The sequence below is a fragment of the Saimiri boliviensis genome, chromosome 14 (genome assembly GCF_048565385.1).
Source record: "Saimiri boliviensis isolate mSaiBol1 chromosome 14, mSaiBol1.pri, whole genome shotgun sequence".
Taxonomy (NCBI): domain Eukaryota; kingdom Metazoa; phylum Chordata; class Mammalia; order Primates; family Cebidae; genus Saimiri; species Saimiri boliviensis.
Window position 1 is genome coordinate 79,355,040 of NC_133462.1, and position 25,993 is coordinate 79,381,032.

At 53.9% G+C, this 25,993-nt stretch overlaps 1 protein-coding gene and 1 long non-coding RNA gene across 3 annotated transcripts in view; both read left to right on the forward strand.

Moving 5' to 3' along the window:
* The window catches only part of GALNT2 (polypeptide N-acetylgalactosaminyltransferase 2), a 211,323-nt gene extending 205,848 nt beyond the window's left edge, over window positions 1-5,475 (forward strand). For both annotated transcript variants that reach the window (XM_039464229.2, XM_074385310.1), the window contains exons 15-16: window positions 1,111-1,230; window positions 5,043-5,475. In XM_039464229.2, coding sequence (XP_039320163.1) covers window positions 1,111-1,230; window positions 5,043-5,198 — 276 coding nt within the window. In that variant the 3' untranslated portion in view covers window positions 5,199-5,475. The remainder of the gene's footprint in view (window positions 1-1,110; window positions 1,231-5,042) is intronic.
* Window positions 5,476-7,747: 2,272 nt separating this feature from the next.
* On the forward strand, window positions 7,748-25,291 carry LOC141581086 (uncharacterized). Its single transcript, XR_012513580.1, has 2 exons — window positions 7,748-16,686; window positions 24,898-25,291. It is a non-coding gene; the product is annotated as an uncharacterized LOC141581086 (long non-coding RNA).
* The last annotated feature ends 702 nt before the right edge of the window (window positions 25,292-25,993 follow it).

The following is a 25,993-nucleotide window of genomic DNA, read 5'->3' on the forward strand; positions in this document are numbered from 1 at the left end:
CGATGGAAAGAGACGGAGGGGGAGAGAGGAGGCCCCTGCAGCGTGCCAGGGCTTAGGGTGGAAGGGGAAGGAAGTGGATAGTGAGTCCCTGTGGAGTTTTAAACTGGAAGGGGCCTGGTTGCCTCTGGATATTAAGGGGCATTCATCCCTATGAGTGGGGTAACTGGAGAGTGCTGGTAGAAGCTTCACCTTCCCGTCCCTGCTGTGGCCCCACCTGGAACAGGCTCCAGCCTTCTCTGCCACCTGGGACTGTACCCACCCCTTCTCTGTTTTGTCTCATTTAGTATCCAAAATGGTTGTTTGCTTACCCTGTGACAGCCCTTCACTTGTGTGTGTATATACATATATGTGTGTATTTCTGTTTTTAACATCATGGGCATGTTATTTAAACACTCTCTAGCCCAGTTTTCTCATCTATAAAATGAGAAGAATAATAGCCCTCATGGAGCTGTTGTATAAAGGGCTTAAAATAATGCTTGGCACATGGCACGCAATTAAATATAGCTGTAGTGTGTGTGAAGAAATTCATAGATCTATTTCTCCAGTTTTCAGAGAGCTTCATGAGCATCCATAGTTCAATTAGTGTTCACTTAGGAGGCTATACACGATACATTTTGCTTAAATATGCAATGTGTTATTTACTACAATCCACATTCATCTATGCTGTTTGCAGGCCACACCTGCATGAGGCCAGAGTCATTCCAAATAGTGTGGGTGGACCAGGTGCCCTGACTGGCCACCCGGTGTATAACCAAGTCTGTGCTGCAGTTTTTACAGCTCGCATTGAATTACAGAAAAATGAACAAGGCAGTCTAACTTGCATTTGGGGCTAAAATAGTTAATAGTTTCATCTTAGTTACTAAGGTCCTCAAAGGACTTGTGCATGTCACTCAGCCAACTCAGTGCTCAATTGTGAGGTTCTCCCACGTCTCCGGTGTTATAAATTTGCCCATAGGCAGAAAGTAATTCTTTCATTCTCAGTTGGCTCAGGGATTCTGAATCTAAGCTCCGATTCGTGACCCTTTACCTTCTGGAGCCCTCGTCAGTGCCAGTTCGTTCCTTTCACAGCCCTATGCAGAGCATGCCCCTGACTTCTGGTTTTTGTTCCAGGAATGGGCCTTGACGAAGGAGAAGTCGGTGAAGCACATGGATTTGTGCCTTACTGTGGTGGACCGGGCACCAGGCTCTCTTATAAAGCTGCAGGGCTGCCGAGAAAATGACAGCAGACAGGTACAGCATGCAGGCACCCGTGGGTGCCGCTGATTGACCCAGACTGGGGCAGCCACGTCCTGCGCCCTCTTGCTCTGCGCTGCCTCTCAAAGCATCCATCTTTGCGAGTACTTTTCTGTTCATTTGCATCACATGAAAAATGTCTACCTGCCGTATTGGACTTAAGCCACAGACCTAACATTGCTTATTTCTGATTATATTCTCATTCTCCTCCCATGCCACTGAATATTTTAAAGAGAAATTAGATACTTTTGTTTATTCATCAAATACTTTAAATTTACAAAAATTCTAAATGATTAATGTTCAAAAGGATAGTACTCGATACACAAATAATGCAAGTGTGTGTGTGTGTGTGTATATGTGTGTATCTACATATACACACCACATATACGCATATATACATACACACCATATATACGTGCATGCACACACACACAGTTTCTTTAAACATTTCAAAATAGACTTTATACCTGCCTTGTAAGTGGATTTTCTCTGACATATTCCCTTGTGGCAGCTTGTACGTGTATCCTTTGTCAAGGCATGGGGTAATAGGTAGTGTCAGGAACAGCAATGGAAACACAAAAGGCCTTCCTAGCATGCCCATATGTTCTGTAAGAACAGCCCCTCCTTAGAGATAGATGGGATGTAGGGAAGCTTGAGGCACAGAGCCTACTGGAGCCAAGAGCCTAAGCCAGCTTCTAGTCCAGTCTTAATTTCACAGCACGGAAAGCTGAGGCTCAGAAAGTCATTGCCTCCACCCTGGAGTCATCTGGGAAGACCAAGGCCAAGACCGGGTCTCCTTTTCAGACCCCAGTTGTCAGGGAGATGCTTGCAGAGGGCCCTCTTTCACCTGTCTCCCTCCAACCCTGTGCCCAGCTCTGGGTGCCTCTCCTTCCCTGCTCTGCAGAGTCCCAGCCTGTCTTGGCAGTGGAAGCCCCCGTCTAGGGCTCTGCTCATAATCCACATCTCCAAATGTCCATCTGTGTTGATGACTTGATGCCAAAATGTGTAAGGGAGTGTCTGTTAAGCCAGAGAAGACTGCCTTCGCTTGGTTCCAACCACCTAGAATTCAGCAAGGTTTGCATCTGTTGAGCCAAGTATCGGGTGATCGGGTGATCCTCAGACACATCCCTCTGGGATGTAACAGAGCAGAGATGTCTTTGGATGTAATGGAGTGATAAAGTGATGACTTTAGTTGAAACCTTTTTAAAAACAAATAGTTGCTTTAAAATTGCTTGATTTCAAGAATTGACAGGTGTTCCTGCTTCAGTCCCAGTTTTTGGGAACCATAACTGACATGGCTTAGGACCTTCGTGAAGCATGAAAAGACATATAAATAATCAGTTTTTCTGGATGCATGGCATGTATAAATGCGGATCTGACTTGGGCTATTATAGAGGATGTAGGGGCTGTTTCAATAGAGTCTAGCTGTCTCGAAAATCTGTTATGCACACCCCACCAGCCCACAATCCCATCAGACAGACAGTATCAGAGCCCAGGAGGCCACCTTTGTGAGATGAAGCTGGGGTTTGGTTATTGTTTTTCTGAGGTTCCTCATTTAGCTGATGATTTGACACATGACAGGCAGAGTCCCTCCAGTGGCCAGAATCAGATTCCATTCATTCCGCATTGTTTGTTGAGAAAATTCCTGGCCGCTCAGAATGACAGGGCATTTTCAATACACAGTTTACATGACAATGGAGAAAAACAGCATGAGGGGTGATTGACAGCAACAAGGGAGCCGGAAATGAAAGAGGAAATGATGGGCACTTAGCAAAAGCCTGCCCTGGCTCCTCTGATGGCACTGCCTTTCCCTGTTGGTAAGAACCCCAGGTGAGCAGGTGGACGGAAGTAAGGAAGGCAGGGTCCGGGTGACAGCATCCTTATGGTGTTTCGCGAAGGTCGGTCCCGAGCACTGGGCTTCTTTGCTTGCACCGACTCCTCCCTGCTTCACTCATTGGCCCCTCAAGAGGAAGCTCGTTAGCAAATTTTATCTTGGAGCTGAACTGGCTTGCCAGTTGGAATATTTGATTTCCAAGCACACCCTTGTGTTTGTATGATGTGTACATTTGCAGAGCCAAAGGGGAAAGGGAGGCAAGGAGTGAGAAAATGTAATTCTGCAATATAAAAAGGATTTGCTGGGGCCGGGCACGGTGGCTCAAGCTTGTAATCCCAGCACTTTGGGAGGCTGAGGCGGGTGGATCACGAGGTCAAGAGATCGAGACCACCCTGGTCAACATGGTGAAACCCTGTCTCTACTAAAAATACAAAACATTAGCTGGGCATGGTGGCGTGTGCCTGTAATCCCAGCTACTCAGGAGGCTGAGGCAGGAGAATTGCCTGAACCCAGGAGGCGAAGGTTGCGGTGAGCCGAGATCGCGCCATTGCACTCCAGCCTGGGTAACAAGAGCGAAACTCCGCCTCAAAAAAAAAAAAAGGATTTGCAAAAAAAATCCTTAGGTGAAGGAACTTGAGTGCACACGGTATAAGAAATTAATCAGAACCACAGACTTCGTTATTTGAAACGAGAGCTTTGGGGAGGACACAAAAGTTACATTTTGTTTTTTAAGAGCAAACATTAGAGATTTTTTAATGGGGATTTTTCTTTTTCTTTCTTTTTTTCTTTTTTTAAAGGGGTAGGATCTCACTCTGTTGCTTAAGGCTGGAGTGCAGGGGTGTGACTGACCATAGCTCACTGCAGCCCCTAACTCCCGTGCTCAAGCGATCCTCCCGCCTCAGCCTGCAAGGAGCTAGGACGGAAGGCATGCACCACCATGCCCTGCTAATTCTTTATAAAAAAGGTTGGTAGAGATAGGTTCTCGCTATGTTGCCCAGGCTGGTCTTGAACTCCTGGCTTCAAGTGATCTTCCTGCCTCGGCCTCCCGAATTGCCGGGATTGCCGGGATTCCTGTTATGAGCCGTTGCACTCACACTGAAAGGGGTATTTATGTAACTTCCTAAACAGGGTGAGGGCGCCTCAGATTTCCTTCAGGCTGGGTTGTGTGCTTTGTCTTGGTTGGTGCATAACGGATGGGTTGGTTGAATTTGGTTGTCAGCTTGACTTGAGCATTAGTAAAGAGGCATCGTACCCTATACTTTACAAGGGACGTGTTCAGAACTCAGCAAACATTGGCCCCTGCCATACAGAGCATGAGGGGACTCAAGGGTAGCAGAGGCAAGTTTGTCGTCTCCACCAAGGAGCTTACACACCAGTAGAGAGCAGACCGCTTAGAAACAGGCTCCTCAACCCTATGTTTTGTTCACACAAGCATCACTTTTCCTGTCATTTGGCCTGACATGGTTCCTCTGGCTCCCCAGAGCAGAAAGCCCTAGTGGGAGCTTGGAGGTGCCCAGACCAAGTCCTCCAGGCAGGCTGCTTTCCAACAGCCAGGGGAGGAGCTGGCTCTGCTTGGTGTGGCTCCCTTCTTGGGGTGAAACATCATTGGATCAAGCTTTCTTACAAAGGAAGGCAAATTCTCCTACATCAAATCTTTGTGTTAACGATGGAGGGGTGGGTACCCCGAGCACTGAGGATCAGAGGAGGGGACACCCACAGAAAGGATGGGGCAGGAGAGGTTCTGAATATTGAACCAAGGCAGAGACTGCATTTCCTTCCTGGGCCCCCGGCAGCACGTGTGGCCAGTTTCCTGTGGGGCTGTTGCAAGTTCCCCATCCCTTTAGATGAGAGGCTGGGAAAAAAGTGTTTCTATCTGTGAGTTTTTAATGCAGCCAGAAGACCCTGAATTCACACAGGTCTGTTTGTACTCCTTGGCTTGTGCCCACCCTCTGAGGTCTTCTCCTGTGTCTTGCAGAAATGGGAACAGATCGAGGGCAACTCCAAGCTGAGGCACGTGGGCAGCAACCTGTGCCTGGACAGTCGCACGGCCAAGAGCGGGGGCCTGAGCGTAGAGGTGTGTGGCCCCGCTCTCTCGCAGCAATGGAAGTTCTCGCTCAACCTGCAGCAGTAGGAGGGCCCGGGAGGCCCTGCCGTCCTGTCTCCTGCACCGCACCGTCAGGTGGAGTTTGGTGATCACATTATTGATTATGTTTCTTAAACTTTCCGCGAAACTAATATACCTCAGTATTCCATCATGGTCTGAAAGTCGAACTTCGGCAAGGCACGGGTGTCTGCGCAGACACAGCCACAGCGAGAAGCGAGAGCTGCCCTCCTCCTCCTCCCGGTGCAGCCCAGCGGGCCCCCTTCCCCGGGGGCCCCTCTTCCTTCCAGCCTTCACCTCTGCCGGCTCTGCAGCTGAGTGACACCCAGCAATGACCGGTCGGGAGTGGTAGAAGCAACCGAATGGACAGGTGCGTGCTGAGGACAGGGCAGGAGGAGGGGGCCCACGTGCCCTGGAGGAGCCAGGAGAACTCTTGAAATCTCCATTTTCAATCCCATCGAAATCAGGTCTGGTTTCCACAAAGCTGAGTCGTGTCACGTGGCAGGTTTACGTCGATAGCCCCTCTCTCTGCTCCTCCGCTCCCAAGTGTCTTCCTGGCCCGACTCCCTTCCACCTGATGTACTTGGTATATCTGAGGATGACGTTTTCTATGGTGGGACACTAAATATAAAGCTATATAAAGAAAAAATGTACGGTTAGTTCCCTATGGTTTCTGTAAGTCATCATCATTTTGTAAATTCCCCAAAAAGCTGTTCACAGCCACCGGGAGGAGGGGCCGGAGCCCGGTGGGGCCAGGTTCTCCTGGAGGGAGGAGGTGGCCTCCTTTGTCCCCTGGAGCCCGGTCAGCCAGTTGGTGCTACTGCCGTGGCCAGCTGGCGGGCTTCCTCCAGACCACCGGCCTCGGCCCCGGCATCCCTGTTGGGTGTCAGTCAGCCTGGGAGTCACTACTGTGCATCAGAACCCGCTTTGCGTGCTGTGAGGATCTGTGAACCTGGAGGGGTTACTTATTTTGGCAGATATCACTTTGGGTCTTTTTACATTAAATATCTTTTCTTTAAAGAAAGTTAAAAAACACCCCACGGCTCCCAAGGTGAGCCAGTGATACTGCTGCGCCCCTGGCAACAGGGCAGACCAATGACACCAGGCAGCTGTCACATGCTAGCATTGGCCTCATTGTGACCTGAGCCCCTGCACGCTGGGCCTTCAGAATTAATGGCCAGCAGTGGCAGGGACGAGCCTCTCAGCCTGGGCACAGGCCTGGCTCACAGCCCCACGCACCTGCAGCCTGGGGAGCTCCAGCCAGGCAGTGATTCCTGCCCTGCCTACAGCCCCTCCCATGCCCCACCTGGCCAAGGTGATGCTTCAGGGGTCATTGGGTAAAGAATTAGGAAGGGTCAGAACCAAACAATACCTGCTCATTTACATTGAGGATTCCTAGCAGGAGACAGGAGCCTTAGGATCCTGTTAAACCACAGACGGTTATGAACTGAAAGTCATAACAGGGAGAGGTGCCTGGTGCCTGCCTGGGTGCTCAGGAAAGTTCTTTGTCACCCCTGCCACTCTGTGATCGGTGCCCTGCTTCCTCCGGTGCCCTGCTTCCTCCTCCACTCCTGGCTGCCTTCCCCAGCACCACACACACAGATGATCGTCTCAAAGAGGCTGGCACAGCCTGGCCATCTGAAGCACCAGACACGCACACCTGCAGGCCCCTCGGAAGGACAGCAGTGTCCTTGGAGTTAGGAGCGGCCCTGGGAGGTTCTACCGGTGCCACGCTTGTCCCTGTGTCTTATACGAAAGGGGTGGCTGTGTGTCTTCATCCCCCGCAGGAGCCCCACGGGTGTACACTGTAGGACAGCGGCCCCAGGGTGGAAGCCTGGCTAGGGGGCTGCCGTGTAGGCCTCCTTCCCCCATCCCCTGCCATGTAACCAGACGTGTTCTGAGTGGGCAGCGAGGCCGCACGCCGGAGTGACTCTGCACTCTTCTTTCACGGTGGGCTCTTGGGGGAGCCTGAGGGTACTCCGTTAGGTACCCGTGCAGGGCTGTGGAAGGCAGGGCAGGGAGGTGCCCGTGCAGGGCTGTGGAAGGCAGGGCAGGGAGGTGCCCGTGCAGGGCTGTGGAAGGCAGGGCAGGGAGGTGCCCGTGCAGGGCTGTGGAAGGCAGGGCAGGGAGGTGCCCGTGCAGGGCTGTGGAAGGCAGGGCAGGGAGGTGCCCATGCAGGGCTGTGGAAGGCAGGGCAGGGCAGGGTGTGCTCAGCCCCAGCACCTAGGTGCTTTTGTCAGACCCTGTCACCTGCGATTACTACTACTGTTAGGAAGAAAAACATTGATGTGAAAGAATCTGGCTGGTTTTTAAATCAGGTTTTTTGATGAATCCTTTGCCCCCACACCTCCACCCCCCCTGCACCCCCAGGTCCTCGCAACCTTTGTACCATTGGGATATGTCTACCTAGGCCCTTGTGTGGCCGTGCCTTGGGGGCAGCATCCTGTCCCTGAGCTGGGGGGCGGCTTTGGACGGTGCGGGCATCACGAGCAGGGGTGGGTTGGGGAGGGGTCCTTTGCGGTGAGCTATGTTTACATGACACAGTGTGCCAAAGTGACTTACTGTGGTTGCGTTATTTTTTAGTCATCGGGACTGTCCCACCCTCCCACTCCTGTTTTTAAAACTCATAATTCTTTCCTAAGAGCCCTTCGAGCAAAGCGTGCCGAAGTTAGTTGTCTTCTCTGTGGTGGTCCTTTCTTATGTCTTCATAAAAGCTCAAATGATGGTATCTGTGAGTATGTTTTGCAAATTCAAAATATAGTTTGGTAATTTTTTTTTCCAGTTGATTTTTAAAAAGAACTGCTGTACAGAGCTTGTACTTTGTCCATTTTATAGATGGGAACCATCCTTGAAAATTGTTTAACTTAAATAAAGAGAAGATACTTTCTAGATACTGCTCTTTGCTGGCCGGCGTCTGTCCTGGTGTGTGAGGGCTGGGTGTGGGGACCGGGACTGTGGTCCGTCTTGTGCACTGGCCGGCGTCTGTCCTGATGTGTGAGGGCTGGGTGGGGTGGGTGTGGGGACTGGGACTGGTCCGCCTTCTGCAGCTCGTGCTCAGTGTCCATTTCTTATCACTCTTTTCAGATGTGCTTTTATTGCCGCGCCCTTTGGTTGGTTATTCTTATTTGTAATAATAATAATTTGTGGTGTGTTTATGAGGTACCAGGCGCTCAGCCAAGCCCTTAAATCCATTTGCATTTTACAGCCATGGAGGAAGCTGGAGACAGAAGTGGCTAACATGCTCAAGGTCACGCGTTCCTGTGTCCCTGCCTGGAGCCAGCCGTTGGCACTTGCACCCAGACCCTGTGCTCCAAACCAGGGGGACAAATATTTGTATATAGTTTTTCAAATAGTTAAGATCTATAGCTTGTTTGCTGGTTACCTGGGGCTCTCCAGTTCCATCCAAGGCTCTCTGAGGTTCTTCAGATACTATTTATTTATTTATTTATTTATTTACTTCTTTTTTTTTTGAGATGGAGTCTTGCTCACTCTGTCGCCCAGGCTGGAATGCAGTAGTGCAATGTCGAGTCACTGCAACCCCCACCTCAGCAATTTCAGCGATATTCAAACAACTCAGCCTCCCGAGTAGCTGGGACTAGAGGCGCATGCTACCACATCCAGGTAATTTTTGTATTTTTAGTAGAGACAGGGTTTCACCATGTCGGCCAAGCTGGTCTCCAACTCCTGACCTCAAGTGATCCGCCTGCTTAGGCCTCCCAAAGTGCTGGGATTACGGGCATGAGCCACCCCACCCGGCCTTCAGTACCTTTTAAATTCCTACCTTTGAGCCAGACCACAGTAGTGCATGCCTGTAATCCCAGCTACCCAGGAGGCTGGGGCAGGAGGATTGCTTGAGCGTAGGAATTTAAGACCAGCCTGGGCAATGACAAGATTCCCATCTCAACAACAGAAACAAAAACACCTGCATTTGAACAACCCACAAGAGTTCAAGGAAACACAACCTTGACCAATTATTTAGCCATTTTTTTTGAGACAGAGTCTCGCTCTGTCACCCAGGCTGGAGTGCAGTAGCACGATCTTGGCTCACTGCAACCTCTGCCTCCTGGGTTCAGGTGATTCTCCTGCCTCTGCCTACTGAGTAGCTGGGATTACAGGCACCTACCACCACACTCGGCTATTTGCATTTTTAGTAGAGACGGGGTTTCACCATGTTTCCCAGGCTGGTCTTGAACTCCTGACCTGCCTGAAATGATCCACCTCGGCTTCCCAGAGTGCTATGACTACAGGCATGAGCCACCACGACCAGCCCAATTACTTAGCAATTGTGATTGAGATTGGGATGGGGTAAGGGGTTGGCTACTGTCAGGACTGGCCCAGATGAGTGTCTGAAACCTTCTAGACAACACAGGTAATGCATTTTCTTTCTCTATTATTTGGTACACCAAAAATGTGCTGCCATCTGAGAAACAAAAGGAACTCTCAGCATCTTTTTGTAGCACCCACTGGAGCTTCTTAGGGATCCTGTGGTTCTTGCTCTGGCAACAGGGAGAGGTTTATTAATTGGGTAACTATTTGCTGAAAAGCTGTGTTGCACTGAGAGGTCTCCAAGAAGACTAGGTTGAGGAGGAAGCATGTTAGATGCTGACAGATGGGACAAGCCCAATGCGAGGTCCCAGGGGCTGCTGAACCCTGGTGGGAGTCACGTCTCAAAGGTTCTGTGGGATTCAGACTTGGCGAGGGAGAGTGTTATAGGCAGCAGGGCACAGGGCTGAGAGATCCGAGCACGGGGACACAGCAGCAAGCACCTGGATGGGCACAGCCTGGGAGGAAGAGGACAGATGGGCAGGTGGGCCCATGTGTGAGCATTGTGAATGCTGGGGAAGGGTGTGGACGAGGAATGACACGAGTCCTTGACTGGAGCAGAGAGGGTCAGATTTGCAACACTTTTCAGAATGAAACATCCAACCCAACTCAGCAATTGGCTTCTGCAGTATGACTTCACATTGTTAAGAATAGTCAGCCAGAAAAATATGACGTCTCTGACATGCTCTTCTATCCATGGACTGACTTACAGAAAAGAGAAGAGAAAAGAAAATTCACTTATCAGCAGTTTTTGCCTGTTTTTCAGTCATCTCCCAATACAATGTGTATTTGATTTTATGATTGTGTGTGCCTGCAAATAACATACATCCTGTTTCTAAAGGCTACGGTCTTCCCTAGGATTCCAAAGAGGTAAAGAGGAATGTTCACTCAGGAGTTTCTGCCTGAGCTCCTGGGGCCCCAGGCTGGGTGGCCTGGGCAGAGGACTATAGAGAAGACCTTTTTGGTCCTCAGTTCAGGTGACACCCACGGGTGAGTCAGATTTGAATCACACTCTGGATGCAGTTATAAGGAGCATCATAGAGGGGTAGCCATGATTTCCTCTTCAGAAGCAAAGACCCAGTCTCAACAAGGAACTGGCCTTCTGAAGATCATGGAAAGAACGCTTGGGGGCACCGAAGCCACTGATTCATACTCGCTGCAGTTTCCCCGAGACTGTCCTTGCTCTCAAGTTAGAATTCTCTATTGGAGAGCTTTCAGAAAAAGCCCAGCTAAATGGAGGTTACATTAAAAGAGATGGCTTATATAACAAGAAATCCAAAGGTGATGGGATTCCACGCTGACCCTGGGGCCTGATGTTGCTGTGGACAACCTGCTTCCTGTCTGCCTCTCCCCTCCACCCTCTCCCACTGTGGTTCAGTACAGTGGGTACTCAGGGTCTCGGTCTGATTGAGTTGCTGTAAAGAGATACTGGAAATGGTAATTTCTAAAGAAAAGAGGTTATTTGGCTCATGGTTCTGCAGGTTGTACACAGAGCATGGCTCCAGCGTCTGCTTTTGGGGAGGCCTCAGGACGCTTCCACTCACGGTGGAAGGCAGAGAGGAGCAGGCACTGCATGGCGAGAGGGACGGGGGAGCCAGGCTCTTTTCAACAGTTCTGCTGTCATGGCACCAAGCCATTCAAGAGGGACCCACCCTGACAATCTAAACACTTCCACCACACCTCACCTCCAACATTGGGGGTCAAAGGTCAACATGAGACTTAGAGCGGACAGATGTATAACATTTATCACTCCACGAACATGGAGCATGCTTCCTCCTCGGTGTCTTTGTTTTTTGATTGAGAGAAGGTGCATCTTTGCCCATGACCGCCTCACCCCTTATACTCCCCACCCCTTAGTCTTCCCGGGTCCCACTGCACAGAGCTGGTTCCTTGGGAAGTCGGGAGCAGTTAACCCAGGTCCTTCCCCTGTCATGGAAGTGACTTCTGCTGGCAAGGACAGGGAAGGGACGACTACTCATTGAGCAGCCCAGTGCCCACCACACTTTGTCATCACTGGAAGGATTCTGGTGGCAGCAGATGGACGGGTGGCAGCGTGGTCACAGGATTCCTTCATCCTGCGAGAGGCAGTGCTGAGCCTCTTCACCCTGTTGATGTCACGGGCTCCTTCGGCGTGGGCCGCCAACACAGGCCTCCTCTCAGCAGGTGTTCAAATGAATAAAACGCGTTGATTACATGGGATGACAAAGGAGACTAATTATACCAAGACACAGGTATCAAAATATTTTCCTAATATGTGCTGCTTAATGCATTAAATAACAAGACTTCCTAATTGCTGCCATAAAGTAGTGATGAGCATAAACAATGTTTTGAAAAACCTGCAATAATTAACGTGATGAAAATATCTGTGATTTTTAAATTAATGACAAAGTTCCTATTTTGTTGTCGACATTCATAGTAAAAGGAAATGCTACATTTCAGTTGCAGGTTGTGAAGTTAACAATGTCATTTTTCCCATCTAAATTGCTGGACCCCCTAACTTCTAAGCACCTCCATGTCGGTAAGATGCATGGTCCCCACTGTCCCTGAGCCTCCATGACTTTTATCTCCCTGCTGCAGGGTCAAAGGGGCGTTCTTCGGGACTCAGGCAGCTGCCCAGATTTCTGATCCTGATTCCAAGAGCAAAAATGGGAACAGACTGCCCTTTAGGACAGGTGCTGCTTGAGCCAAGAGACTCACAGTGGGTCACCTGATTTGCATTTATTTAGAGAAATCACAGCTGGCGGACACCCTGTTAGATGGGTTAGGCTGTAGTGAAACCACCCCATCCTCGCAACGCCCTCCTATTGATCAGATCTGTGATGTGGACCAAGGGACCTGGGATTTTGCTGGTCAGCTTCTCTCCCTATCGAAGCCGCATGGAAAATGAAGTGGATAGAAGACAGCCCAGCAAGCAGAGCCAGAATATAGAATGTGAGGACCTTCACAAAGTGCCTCTTGAGGTGGAGAGACGGAGGCGTTTCTGCGCTGCTGCGGGCATGGCCTCTGCCACGAACCCGTCATGCAGAGACTGCGTGGCCTAGACTCCAGCCCAGGACGGGCAGAGCAGGTGCCGTCTGCTGCTTTTCTGAGCTCCTCATCTGGGCCTGCCAGGTCTGCAACAGGAGGGAGGGCAGGATGGGAAGGAGCCCGTCTTGGGACAGAGCACGTAAATGCATGGCCATCACTGTCGGGTGCCACACAGGAGTGAAGTCCAGGAGTGAAGAGAGGCTTGAGGGGAAAGAAGAGGGGCGAGCGGAGGTGGTAGCACTGGATGTGATTTCTCAGGCCCTGGAATGGGTGTCGAACCCTCCAAATCACCTCTCATCTCTACATACAGACGTTGTTTACCCCCATTTTACCCCTGGGGAAACTGAGGCTCTGACCAGCTCAGTCATTTGCCTGATTTACCCACACAGTGCCAAGTTAAGCACTCAGGCTGTGACTGTCCTCTTCCTGGTCCAGTGGGGACACGGACAGGAGGTGATGGGAAACAAAATTGGCCTGTGGTGGTGGCCGGAGGAAGGTCGTGACTCCTTTTGCTAACATGGAAAGCTGGAGTCACCAGCTCGTGAGGGCTGGAGGGGAGGAGTCAGGAGGCTCAGGGGTGGGAGAGATGGGCTTCACAGCAGCATCCTGCCCCCCACCACCTGCATCATGATGGGATGCCACCGAGCCTGCTCTGTGAAATGGGGACCCTTCTCTTCACCCTGGAAGATCATTGTCAAGATTAGAGGGGAAACATGGAAAGTGCCTACTGGCCACACGGTGGCTCCACCTGCAATCCCAGCACTTGAGGCCAGCGTGGAAGTATTGCTTGAGCCCAGGAGCCTTGAGACTATCCTGGGCAACATAGTGAGCCCTCCATCTCTACAGAAGAATTATAATAAAAGTATCTGGACATGGTGGTGCACCCCTGTGGTTGGGCTACTCGGGAGGCTGAGGCAGGAGGATGTCTTGAGGCTGGGAGCTTGAGGCTGCAGTGTGCCGTGATGACACCACTGCACTCCAACCTCCAGCAAGACCCCGTCTCAAAAAATGATTTTTTTTTTTTTAAATTTGCCTCCAGACCCAGGGCCCAGGGCTGCAGCTCAGCTCCCGTGAGCCTCCCCAGCTTTCCCAGCAGGTCTGTAGTGCCGTCCAGAAGGAAAGGGACGGCGCAGAGGAACCAATGGGATTTCCACATCTGCCAGGTCTTCAGGGAATGCGGGATGGTTCGGAGTCTGGGAAATAAGGCCGAGGGTGGAGGTGTGAGCCCTGCATTTTTACCACCTGGATGTGGTGTCCAAGACCACCAGAGAGGGGGAAGGCGGGGAGGGGAAGGACGGGGACATGGAAACACAGATCCACACACAGACTAACTGCACTTGTCTGTAAAGGACCAAGTGAGACACTGGCTGGGCGGAGGCAGCCGGAAGGAAGGGAAGGAAGGTGCGGGGCAAACGAGGCTGCCAGCACGGAGCGAGCTCTGGGAAGAGGTACCTGGATTTGGGGCAACAAGGAAGTTGGTCCGATGCCAGCAGGTAAGGAACATCCTCCTCACAGGAGGAACGCAGGGCTGGAACAGGGGAGGACAGGGGATGTGGACGCTGGTTCAGGTGGGGACATCTGGGAAGGACCTGAGAGGCTGGGGCTGATGGGACAGCGAGGGGCCGGAGAACTCTCCAGAAGCTGCTGGCTCTGGGGAAGAAGGCTGAGCTGAGGGGTAGCATGGGTAGCTGCTGTTTCCCTCCCACTTCCACAGCACCCTGCACCAGGGATTTTAAGGCTGTTTGTACTTCAGGTGTTTGAGAGAAACCCACGATTGTAGGGCTGACGATGTGGAATCTGGCCCACAGGTCCCATCCCAAGACATGCTCCCCAGCGTCTGGGTCCTTCTGACACTCCCGATGCATGTTCCGGCATCAGCTGGGGAGCTGTGCTGCTTGTGCTGGGAGTTTAGGAGGAGATGAGAACTCATGTTCCCTGGGCAGCTGCAGTGCTCCAGAAATGATGCCAGCTTCTCATTCAGGGCTCACTTCCACCTTTCAACAGATGGACCAAGTAGGACTTAGAAAGCTTAGGGCAAATTTGAGTCATGTCAGACGAGAATTTGAACCCAGCTGTTGAACTTCAAAGCCCTGTTCTTCGTATGACACTCGTGCTTCTCAAAGCTTGCTGCATGTTACAGTTACAGTGGGAGTTAATAGTAACGGATGCCCACCTGCAATCCATGGAGCTAAGCCCTGCTGGGTTTGCAAAGCTACTCAAGGATCAGAAGGTACAGCTGGGTTAGAAACCAAATCACCATTTCCCCAACTTCACTGCACAGCAGAGTCTCCAGGAGGGCTTGTTAAAGCAGCGTCCCAGGGCCCAGCTCTCAAGTTTCTGATTCAGCAGGACTGGGGTGGAATTTCAGAATTTGTATTTCTTTTCTTTTTTTTTCTTTCTGAGACAGAGTTTCACTCGTTGCCTAGGCTGGAGTGCAGTGGTACAATCTCGATTCACTGCAACCTCCGCCTCCTGGGTTCAAGCCATTCTCTTGCCTCATCCTCCCAAGTCGCTTGTATTACAGGTGCCCACCACCGCACCTGGCTAATTTTTTTTTATTTTAATAGAGATGGGGTTTCACCTTGTTGGCCAGGCTGGTCTTGAACTCCTGACCTCAGGTGATCCACCTGCCTTGGCCTCCCAAACTGCAGGCATCATGAGCCACTGTGCCCAGCCTCTTTTTTTTTTTTTTTTTTTTTTTTTTTTAGAGACAGTCACCCGTGCTAGAGTGCAGTGATGTGATCATAGCTCACTGCAGCCTTGAACTCCCAGACTTAAGAAGTCCACCCACCTCAGCCTCCCGAGTAGCTTGGGACTACAGGCGCACAGCACCATGCCTGGCTAATTTTTTGTATTTCTTGTAGACACTGGGTTTCACTATGTTGCCCAGGGTGGTCTCAAACTCCTAACCTCAAGCAATTACCCACTTTGGCCTCCCAAAGTGTTGGGATTATAGACATGACCCACTGTGCCTGGTGGAAGTTTATCGTTCTAATGACTCTCAGGTGATGCTGATGCGGCTGGCACAGGAACCACACTTTGAGGAGGCACAAGGCACTTAGTGCAGCCCGTGGCTGGTTTTACACGCTTCTCCACATCACCTGAAGGGCCAGGAAATAGAAATAACAAGTGTGTTTACGGAGTCATTTTAGGTCTGGGGCAGTGGCTCACATCTGTAATCCCAGCACTTTGGGAGGCTGAAGCAGGAAGATCACTTGAGCCCAGGAGTTCAAGGCCAGCCTTGGCAACATAGTGAGACCCTCTCACTACAAGAAGAAAAAAGAAAAAGAAAAAGCCAGGTGTGGTGCCGTGCACCTGTGGCCCAGCTCCTTGGGTGGCTGAGGTGGGAGGATCGCTTGAGCCTAGGAGTTTGAGGCTGCAGTGAGCTGTGACTGCCACTGCGCCACTGCACTCCAGCCTACATGAAAGAGACCCTGTATCTAAAAACAGGAAGAAATCACTTCAGTACAAATTCTTCCGTTTGAAAAATTTCAAGTGCTTAATTGCCTTGTTTGTGCTAACTCCTTAAGGAAGCGGCTATTAGGGCCAGCTCCCTAGCCTGGGAACCACGCTTTGTGCCGCCTCAGCTGGGTTGGAAACCAAACCAGTGCTTCCCCAACCTCGGCACACAGCAGCGTCTCCAGGAGGGCTTTTTAAAACAGAGTCCCAGGGCCCAGCTCCCAGGTTTCTGATTGAGCAGGACTGGGGTGTGATTGAGAATTTATATTTCTTTTCTTCTCCTCCTTTTTTTTTTTTAAAGACAGATTTTCAGATTTTTACTCTTGTTGCCCAGGCTGGAGTGCAGTGGTGGTATCTCGGCTCACTGCAACCTCCTACTCCTGGGCTCAAGCGATTAATTCTCCTGCCTCAGCCTCCTAAGTAGCTGGGATTACAGGTGTCTACCACCGTGCACTGCTAATTTTTGTTCTTTAGTAGAGATGGGGTTTCACTATGTTGGCCAGGCTTGTCTCAAACTCCTGACCTCAGGTGATCCACCTGCCTTGGCCTCTTAAAGTGCTGGGATGACAGGCATGAGCCACCAAGCCCAGCCTCTTTTTCATATTTTTTTTTCAGAGAGTCACCCACACTGGAGTGCAGTGGTGTGATCATAGCTCACTGCAGCCCTGCAGGGAGGTGTGTGTGGTGGGAGCTGTGAGTGCTCAGAGCGGTAAGTGGAGGGAACTGTGAGTAGGTAAGCTGTGATGGGGAGTGGTGAGTGGGGAGCAGTGAGTGCCGGGAGCAGTGATGGGGGAGTGTTGAGTGAGGGAAGTGGTGAGTGGGGGGAGCGTTGACGGAGGGAGCCTTGATGGGGGAGCATTCATGGGCGGAGCAGTCATAAGGGACTGGTGAGTTGCAGGAGCATTGATGGGAAGAAGTGGTGAGCTGGGGGAGCGGTGATGGGAGAAGGGGCGAAGGGGCGAAGGGAGAAGGGGCGAAGGGAGAAGGGGCGAAGGGAGAAGGGGCAATGGTGCAGTGGTGATCGGGGAGTGGTGATGGGAGAAGGGGCGATGGGGGAGTGGTGATGGGAGAAGGGGCGATGGGAAAGTGGTGATGGGAGAAGGGGCGATGGGGAGTGGTGATGGGAGTAGGGGCAATGGAGTGGTGATGGGAGAAGGGGTGATGGGAGGGTGATGATGGGAAAGGGGGTGATGGGAGAAGGGGTGATGGGAGAAGGGGTGATGGGGAGTGGTGGTTGGGGAAGGGGTGATCGGGGAGTGGTGATGGGAGAAGGGGCGATGGGGGAGTGGTGATGGGAGAAGGGGCGATGGGGGAGTGGTGATGGGAGAAGGGGCGATGGGGGAGTGGTGATGGGAGAAGGGGTGATGAGGAGTGGTGATAGGAGAAGGGGCAAAGGTGCAGTGGTGATCGGGGAGTGGTGATGGGAGAAGGGGCGATGGGAGAAGGGGCGATGGGGAGTGGTGGTTGGGGAAGGGGTGATCGGGGAGACGTGATGGGAGTAGGGGCAATGGAGTGGTGATGGGAGAAGGGGCGATGGGAGAAGGGGTGATGGGGAGTGGTGGTTGGGGAAGGGGTGATCGGGTAGTGGTGATGGCAGTAGGGGCAATGGAGTGGTGATGGGTGAAGGGGCGATGGTTGAGTGGTGATGGGAGAAGGGGTGATCGGGGAGTGATGGTTGGGGAACTGGTGACCAGGGAGTGTTGATGGGAGTAGGGGCAATGGAGTGGTGATGGGAGGAGGGGTGAAGGGGAGAAGGGAGAAGGGGAGAAGGGAGAAGGGGTGATGGGAGAAAGGGTGATGGGAGAAAGGGTGATGGGAGAAGGGGTGATGGCTGATGGCAGAAGGGGTGAGGGGAGAAGGGGTTATGGGAGAAGGAGTGATGGGGAGTGGTGTTGGGGAAGGGGTGATCCGGGAGTGGTGATGGGAGTAGGGGCAACAGAGTGGTGACGGGAGAAGGGGCGATGGTGGAGTAGCGATGGGAGAAGGGGCGATGGGCGAGTGGCGATGGGAGAAGGGGTGATAGGGAGTGGTGATGGGAGAAGGGGCGATGGTGCAGTGGTGATCGGGGAGTGGTGATGGGAGCAGGGGTGATGGGGAGTGGTGGTTGGGGAAGGGGTGATCGGGGAGACGTGATGGGAGTAGGGGCAATGGAGTGGTGATGGGAGAAGGGGCGATGGGACAAAGGGTGATGGGGAGTGGTGGTTGGGGAGGGGGCGATGGGGGAGTGGTGATGGGAAAAGGGGCTATGGGGGAGTAGTGATGGGAAAAGGGGCGATCGGGGAGTCGTGGTGGGAGAAGGGGTGATGGGGGACTGTGATGGGAGAATGGGCGATGGGGGAGTGGTGATGGGAGAAGGGGCGATGGAGTGGTGATGAGGGAGTGGTGATGGCAGAAGGGGTGATGGCAGAAGGGGTGATGAGGAGTCGTGATGGGAGATGGGGCGATGGTGCAGTGGTGATCGGGGAATGGTGATGGGAGAAGGGGTGATGGGGCAGTGGTGATGGGAGAAGGGGCGATGGGAGAGGGGGTGATGAGGAGTGGTGATAGGAGAAGGGGCAAAGGTGCAGTGGTGATCGGGGAGTGGTGATGGGAGAAGGGGCGATGGGGGAGTGGTGATGGGAGAAGGGGCGATGGAGTGGTGATGGGAGGGTGATGATGGGAAAAGGGGTGATGGGAGAAGGGGTGATGGGGAGTGGTGATGGGAGAAGGGGCGATGGTGCAGTGGTGATCAGGGAGTGGTGATGGGAGAAGGGGTGATGGGGAGTGGTGATGGGAGAAGGGGCGATGGTGCAGTGGTGATCGGGGAATGGTGATGGTAGAAGGGGTGAAGGGAGAAGGGGTGATGGGGAGTGGTGGTTGGGGAAGAGGTGATCGAGGAGTGGTGATGGGAGTAGGGTCAATGGAGTGGTGATGGGAGAAGGGGCAATGGTGGAGTGGTGATGGGAGAAGGGGCGATCAGAGAATGGTGATGGGGAGTGGTGATGGGAGAAGGGGCGATCGGGGAGTGGTGATGGGAGAAGGGGTGATGGGAAGGTGATGATGGGAGAGGGGGTGAAGGGTGAAGGGGCGATGGGAGCAGGGGTTATGGGGAGTGGTGATGGTAGAAGGGGCGACGGTGCAGTGGTGATCAGGGAGGGGTGATGGGAGAAGAGGTGATGGGGAGTCGTGGTTGGGGAAGGGGTGATCGGGGTGACGTGATTAGAGTACGGGCAATGGAGTGGTGATGGGAGAAGAGGCGATGGGAGAAGGGGAGATGGTGCAGTGTTGATCGGGTAGTGGTGATGGGAGAAGGAGTGATGGGAGAAGGGGTAATGGGGAGTGGTGGTTGGGGAAGGGGTAATCTGGGAGTGGTGATGGGGAAGGGGTGACGGGGGAGTGGTGATGGGAGAAGGGCGACGGGGGAGTGGTGATGGGAGAAGGGGCAATGGGGGAGTGGTGATAGGAGAAGGGGTGAAGGGAGAAGGGGTGAAGGAAGAAAGAGAGAAGGGGAGAAGGGGTGAAGGGAGAAGGGGCGATGGGAGAAGGGGCGATGGTGCAGTGGTGATCAGGGAGGGGTGATGGGAGAAGGTGAAGGGGAGTGGTGGTTGGGGAAGGGGTGATCAGGGAGTGGTGATGGCAGTAGGAGCAATGGAGTGGTGATGGGAGGAGGGGCGATGAGGGAGTGGTGATTGGAGAAGGTGCAATGGGAGGGTGATGATGGGAAAAGGGGCGATGGGAGAAGGGGCGATGGGGGCGTGGCAATGGTAAAAGGGGTGATGGGGGAAGGGGCGATGGGGGAGTGGTGATGGGAGAAGGTGCGATGGGAGGGTGATGATGGGAAAAGGGGCGATGGCAGAAGGGGTGATGGGAGAAGGGGCGATGGGGGCGTGGTGATGACAGAAGGGGCGATGGGGGAGTGGTGATGGGAGTAGGGGAAATGGAGTGGTGATGGGGGAGTGGTGAAGGGAGGACGGGTGAAGGGGAGAAGGAAGAAGGGGAGAAGGGAGAAGGGGAGAAGGGGTGATGGCTGATGGCAGAAGGGGTGAGGGGAGAAGGGGTTATGGGAGAAGGAGTGATGGGGAGTGGTTTGGGGGAAGGGGTGATCCGGGAGTGGTGATGGAAGAAGGGGAGATGGGGGAGTGGTGATGGGGGAAGGGGCAATCGGAGAGTGGTGATGGGGAGTGGTGATGGGAGAAGGGGCGATGGGAGCAGGGGCGATGGGAGCAGGGGTTATGGGGAGTGGTGATGGTAGAAGGGGCGACGGTGCAGTGGTGATCAGGGAGTGGTGATGGGAGAAGAGGTGATGGGAGAAGAGGTGATGGGGAGTCGTGGTTGGGGAAGGGGTGATCGGGGTGACGTGATTTGAGTACGGGCAATGGAGTGGTGATGGGAGAAGCGGCGATGGGAGAAGCGGCGATGGGAGAAGCGGCGATGGGAGAAGCGGCGATGGGAGAAGCGGCGATGGGAGAAGCGGCGATGGGAGAAGCGGCGATGGGAGAAGGGGTGATGGGAGAAGGGGTGATGGGGAGTGGTGGTTGGGGAAGGGGTGATCGGGGAGTAGTGATGGTAGTAGGGGCAATGGAATGGTGATGGGAGAAGGGGCGATCAGAGAGTGGTGATGGGGAGTGGTGATGGGAGAAGGGGTGATGGGAGAAGGGGTGATGGGTGATGGGAGAAGGGGTTATGGGGGAGTGGTGGTTGGGGAAAGGGTGATCAAGGAGTGGTGGTAGGAGTAGGGTCAATGGAGTGGTAATGGGAGAAGGGGCGATCAGAGAGTGGTGATGGGGAGTGGTGATGGGAGAATGGGCGATGGGAGAAGGGGTGAAGGGACAAGGGGCGATGGGAGAAGGGGCGATGGGAGAAGGGGCGATGGGAGAAGGGGCGATGGGAGAAGGGGCGATGGGAGAAGGGGCGATGGGAGAAGGGGCGATGGGAGAAGGGGCGATGGGGTTATTGGGAGTGGTGGTTGGGGAAGGGGTGATCGGGGAATGGTGATGGGAGTAGGGGCAATGGAGTGGTGATGGGAGAAGGGGCGATGGGGGAGTGGTGATGGGAGGGTGATGATGGGAAAAGGGGTGATGGGAGAAGGGGTTATGGGGAGTGGTGGTTGGGGAAATGGTGATCGAGGAGTGGTGATGGGAGTAGGGTCAATGGAGTGGTGATGGGAGAAGGGACAATGGTGGAGTGGTGATGGGAGAAGGGGCGATGGGGGAGTGGTGATGGGAGAAGGGTCGATGAGGGAGAGATGATGGGAGAAGGGGTGATGGGAGGGTGATGACGGGAAAAGGGGTGATGGGAGAAGGGGCGTTGGTGCAGTGGTGATCAGGGAGTGGTGATGGGAGAAAGGATGATGGGAGAAGGGGCGATGGGAGAAGGGGCAATGGAGTCGTGATGCGAGAAGGGGCGATGGGAGAAGGGGTTATGGGAGAAGAGGTTATGGGAGAAGAGGTTATGGGAGAAGAGGTTATGGGGAGTGGTGGTGGGGGAAGGGGTGATCGAGGAGTGGTGATGGGAGTAGGGGCGATGGTGCAGTGGTGATCAGGGAATGGTGATGGGAGAACGGGTGAAGGGAGAACGGGTGATGGGAGAAGGGGTGATGGGGAGTGGTGGTTGGGGAAGGGGTGATCGGGGAGTAGTGATGGGAGTAGGGGCAATGGAGTGGTGATGGGAGAACGGGCGATGGGAAGGTGATGGGAGAAGGGGTGAAGGGAGAAGGGGTGAAGGGAGAAGGGGTGATGGGTGATGACAGAAGGAGTGATGGGAGAAGGGGTGATGGGGAGTGGTGGTTGGGGAAGGGGTGATTGGGGAGTGGTGATGGGAGTAGGGGCAATGGAGTGGTGATGGGAGAAAGGGTGATGGGGGAGTGGTGATGGGAGACGGGGCGATCGGAGAGTGGTGATGGGTAGTGGTGATGGGAGAAGGGGCGATGGGAGAAGGGGCGATGGGTAGTGGTTAGGGGAGAAGGGGTGATGGGAGAAGGGGCAATGGGTAGTGGTTAGGGGAGAAGCAGCGATGGTGCAGTGGTGATCGGGGAGTTGTGATGGGAGAAGGGGCGATGGGGGAGTGGCGATGGGAGAAGGGGCGATGGGAGAAGGGGTGATGAGGAGTGCTGATGGGAGAAGGGGCAGTGGTGCTGTGGTTATCCGAGAGTGATGATGGGAGAAGGGGTGATGGGACAAAGGATGATGGGGAGTGGTGATGGGGGATGGGGGAGTGGTGATGGGAGAAGGGGTGATGAGGAATGGTGATGGGAGAAGGGGCAATGGTGCAGTGGTGATCGGGGAGTGGTGATGGGAGAAGGGGTGATGGAGTGGTGATGGGAGAAGGGGTGATTGGAGTAGGGGTGATCGGGGAATGGTGGTGGGAGTAGGGGCAATGGAGTGGTGATGGGAGAAGGGGCGATGGGGGAGTGGTGATGGGAGAAGGGGCGATGGGAGGGTGATGATGGGAGAAGGGGTGATGGGGAGTGGTGGTTTGGGAAGGGGTGATCGAGAAGTGGTGATGGGAGTAGGGGCGATGGTGCAGTGGTGATCGGGGAATGGTGATGGGAGAAGGGGTGATGGGAGAAGGGGTGATGTAGAGTGCTGGTTGGGGAAGGGGTGATCGGGGAATGGTGATGAGAGTAGGGGCTATGGAGTGGTGATGGGAGAAGGGGCGATGGGGGAGTGGTGATGGGAGAAGGGGTGATGGGACGGTGATGGGAAAAGGGGTGATGGGAGAAGGGGTGAGGGGAGTGGAGATGGGAGAAGGGGCGTTGGTGCAGTGATCAGGGAGTGGTGATGGGAGAAGGGGTGATGGGAGAAGGGGTGATATGGAGTTTTGGTTGGGGAAGGGGTGATCGTGGAGTGGTGATGGGAGTAGGGGCAATGGAGTAGTGATGGGAGAAGAGGTGATGGGAGGGTGATGATGGGAAAAGGGGTGATGGGATAAGGGGTGATGGGGAGTGGTGGTTGGGGAAGGGGTTATCGGGGAGTGGTGATGGGAGTAGGGGCGATGGGAGAAGGGGCGATGGGAGAAGGGGCGATGGGGGAGTCGTGGTTGCGGAAGGGGTGATCGGGGACTGGTGATGGGAGTAGGGGCAATGGAGTGGTGATGGGAGAAGGGGCGATGGGGGAGTGGTGATGGGAGAAGGGGCGACGGGGGCGTGGTGATGGGAGACGGGGCAATAGGGGAGTGGTGATGGGAGACGGGGCGATGGGAGAAGGGGCGATGGGAGAAGGGGCGATGGGAGAAGGGGTGATGGGGAGTCGTGATGGGAGAAGGGGCAATGGTGCAGTGGTGATCGGGGAGTGGTGATGGGAGAAGGGGTGATGGGACAAAGGGTGATGGGGAGTCATGGGAGAAGGGGCGATGGGAGAAGGGGTGATGGGGAGTAGTGGTTGGGGAAGGGGTGATTGGGGAGTGGTGGTGGGAGTAGGGGCAATGGAGTGGTGATGAGAGAAGGCACGATGGGGGAGTGGTGATGGGAGAAGGGGCGATGGGGGAGTCGTGATGGGAGAAGGGGCGATGGAGTCGTGATGGGAGAAGGGGCGATGGGGGAGTTGTGATGGGAGAAGGGGCGATGGGGGAGTCGTGATGGGAGAAGGGGCGATGGGAGAAGGGGTGATGGGAGAAGGGGCAATGGGTAGTGGTTAGGGGAGAAGGGGCGATGGGTAGTGGTTAGGGGAGAAGGGGCGATGGTGCAGTGGTGATCGGGGAGTTGTGATGTGAGAAGGGGCGATGGGGGAGTGGTGATGGGAGAAGGGGCAATGGTGCAGTGGTGATCAGGGAGTGGTGATGGGAGAAGGGTGATGGGATTAGGGGTGATGGGAGAAGGGGTGATGGGAGAAGGGGTGATGAGTGGTGATGGGACAAGGAGCAATGGTGCAGTGGTGATCGGGGAGTGGTGATCGGAGAAGGGGTGGAGTGGTGATGGGAGAAGGGGTGATTGGAGAAGGGGCGATGGGGAAGTCGTGATGGGAGAAGGGGCGATGGGGGAGTGGTGATGGGAGAAGGGGCGATGGGGGAGTGGTGATGGGAGAAGGGGCGATGGGAGAAGGGGCGATGGGAGAAGGGGTGATGGGAGAAGGGGTGATGGGGAGTGGTGGTTGGGGAAAGGGTGATCGTGGAGTGGTGATGGGAGTAGGGGCAATGGGGGAGTGGTGATGGGAGGGTGATGATGGGAAAAGTGGTGATGGGAGAAGGGGCGATGGTGCAGTGGTGATCAGGGAGGGGTAATGGGAGAAGGGGTGATGGGGAGTGGTGATGGGAGAAGGGGCGATGGGAGAAGGGGCGATGGGAGAAGGGGCGATGTGGAGTGGTGATGGGAGAACAGGCGGTGCAGTGGTGATGGGAGAAGGGGTGATGGAGAGTGGCAGTTGGGGAAGGGGTGATGGAGTGGTGATCAGGGAGTGGCGATTACTGAATGGGAGATGGGGTGGTGATGAGAAGGGGTGATAGGGGAGTGGCAATGGGGGAAGCAGTGATGGGGAGTAGTGACAGGTGAGTGGCGATGGGAGAAGGGGTGGGGGGGAGTGGCCATGGGAGAAGAGGTGATGGGGGAGTGGCCATGGGAGAAGGGGTCGGGGGGAGTGGCGATGGGAGAAGGGGTGAAGGGGGAGTTTTGATGGGGGAATTGGTGATTGGGAATGGGTCATAGGGGTAGGTGTGATGGGGAGGGGTGTTGGATGGGTGCTGGGTGAAGGGGTGATGGTGGGGTGATGGGGGAGGAGTCATGGGGGAAGGGGTGATTGGTGGTGGAGAGGGTTGGTGGGGAAGGGTGATGGAGGTGCGGTGATGGGAAGGAGCAGTAAGTGGGGGGAGCGGTGATGGGCGGAGCAGTGATGGGGATAAGCAGTGAGGGAGGGAGTGCCAGGTCCTCCTCTCGGGTGTCTGTTTTCTGCCCCTCACCTTGGGGGGCTGCTCGCCACCTGGGCTACTCACACTGTTCCTTGGATTCCAGTGATGGCGTGGCCTCCAGTCCTCTATTCCTGTGCCCTTGGATGCTCCAGCAGGCGAGGAAGGGGATGAAACAGGTTCCTGAGGCTCTAGCCACGTCGTATGAGTAGAATCAGGAAATGTCCACCAGGTCCTCTTCCTGCTGCCAGGGACAGCAGGGCTTCTGAGAAGGATGCTGCATCCCAGTGAGGGGACCAGGGCACAACTGTCAGAGTGATGGGCGCTCTCGTCTGTCAAAAGTCCCTTTTCACAATGGCCACTTTGGGAACAGAGAAGCTCAAGCTGACAGCTTAGGTCACATACCTGACAAAATGTCATTAACTGCCTCTCGAAGCGCTCACCTGCTCCACTTCTCTCTCTTCCTCCCTCCCGCCCTCTCTCAACCTTCCTTCCTCTTTCCCTCCTCTCTTTCTCTCTTGACCTCTTTCCCACTTCCTCTCTCACTTCCTCTCCCTCCCTCTCTCAGCCTTTTTCCCTTCTCTCACTTTCCCTCCCCCTCTCCCAACCTGTCTCTTTTTCTTCCCCCTCTCCTCCTCTTGCTGTAAAAACTCAGATGTTTTCTTCCCAAACATGTTTTTTTTTTTTTTTAATTTTTAATTTTAGCCAAGTTAGCCCCAGAGGCAGCAAATCCAAATCATGAGGGCATTTCCGGGGTGCATTGTTGGAGGGAGGGCCTCTCTGAGGTGTCCGTGGGAGAGACGTTAGATCACGGAACAGATGAGAAGGCGCCGGGACACAGCCTGCATGTCAGCAGCCTGGGTCCAAAGCCAGCTCTTTCCAAGAGCCTTTGCCTGGGCAATTAAATGGAGAGATTTTGAAAAGGCCTCTCTCCGCGTATCCACACCTGTCCTGCTAGCACGCCACCTGTGGTGTCGTCATCAAAATCACTTGTCCCATGGCGGCCCCTGCTAAAATGTGCCTCCCAGAGGGGAGAACCACAGTTCATTAACTTGATTATGAAGGTTCATTAACTTGACTCATCCACTACTAACCCCACACTGCCCTGAGAATCCTATGATGGCCTCACAGACAGCAGGAGAAGGCAGAGACCCAGAAAACCAGACGCACCTGTGTCTATGTGTGGCGCAGGCAGCGTGCTC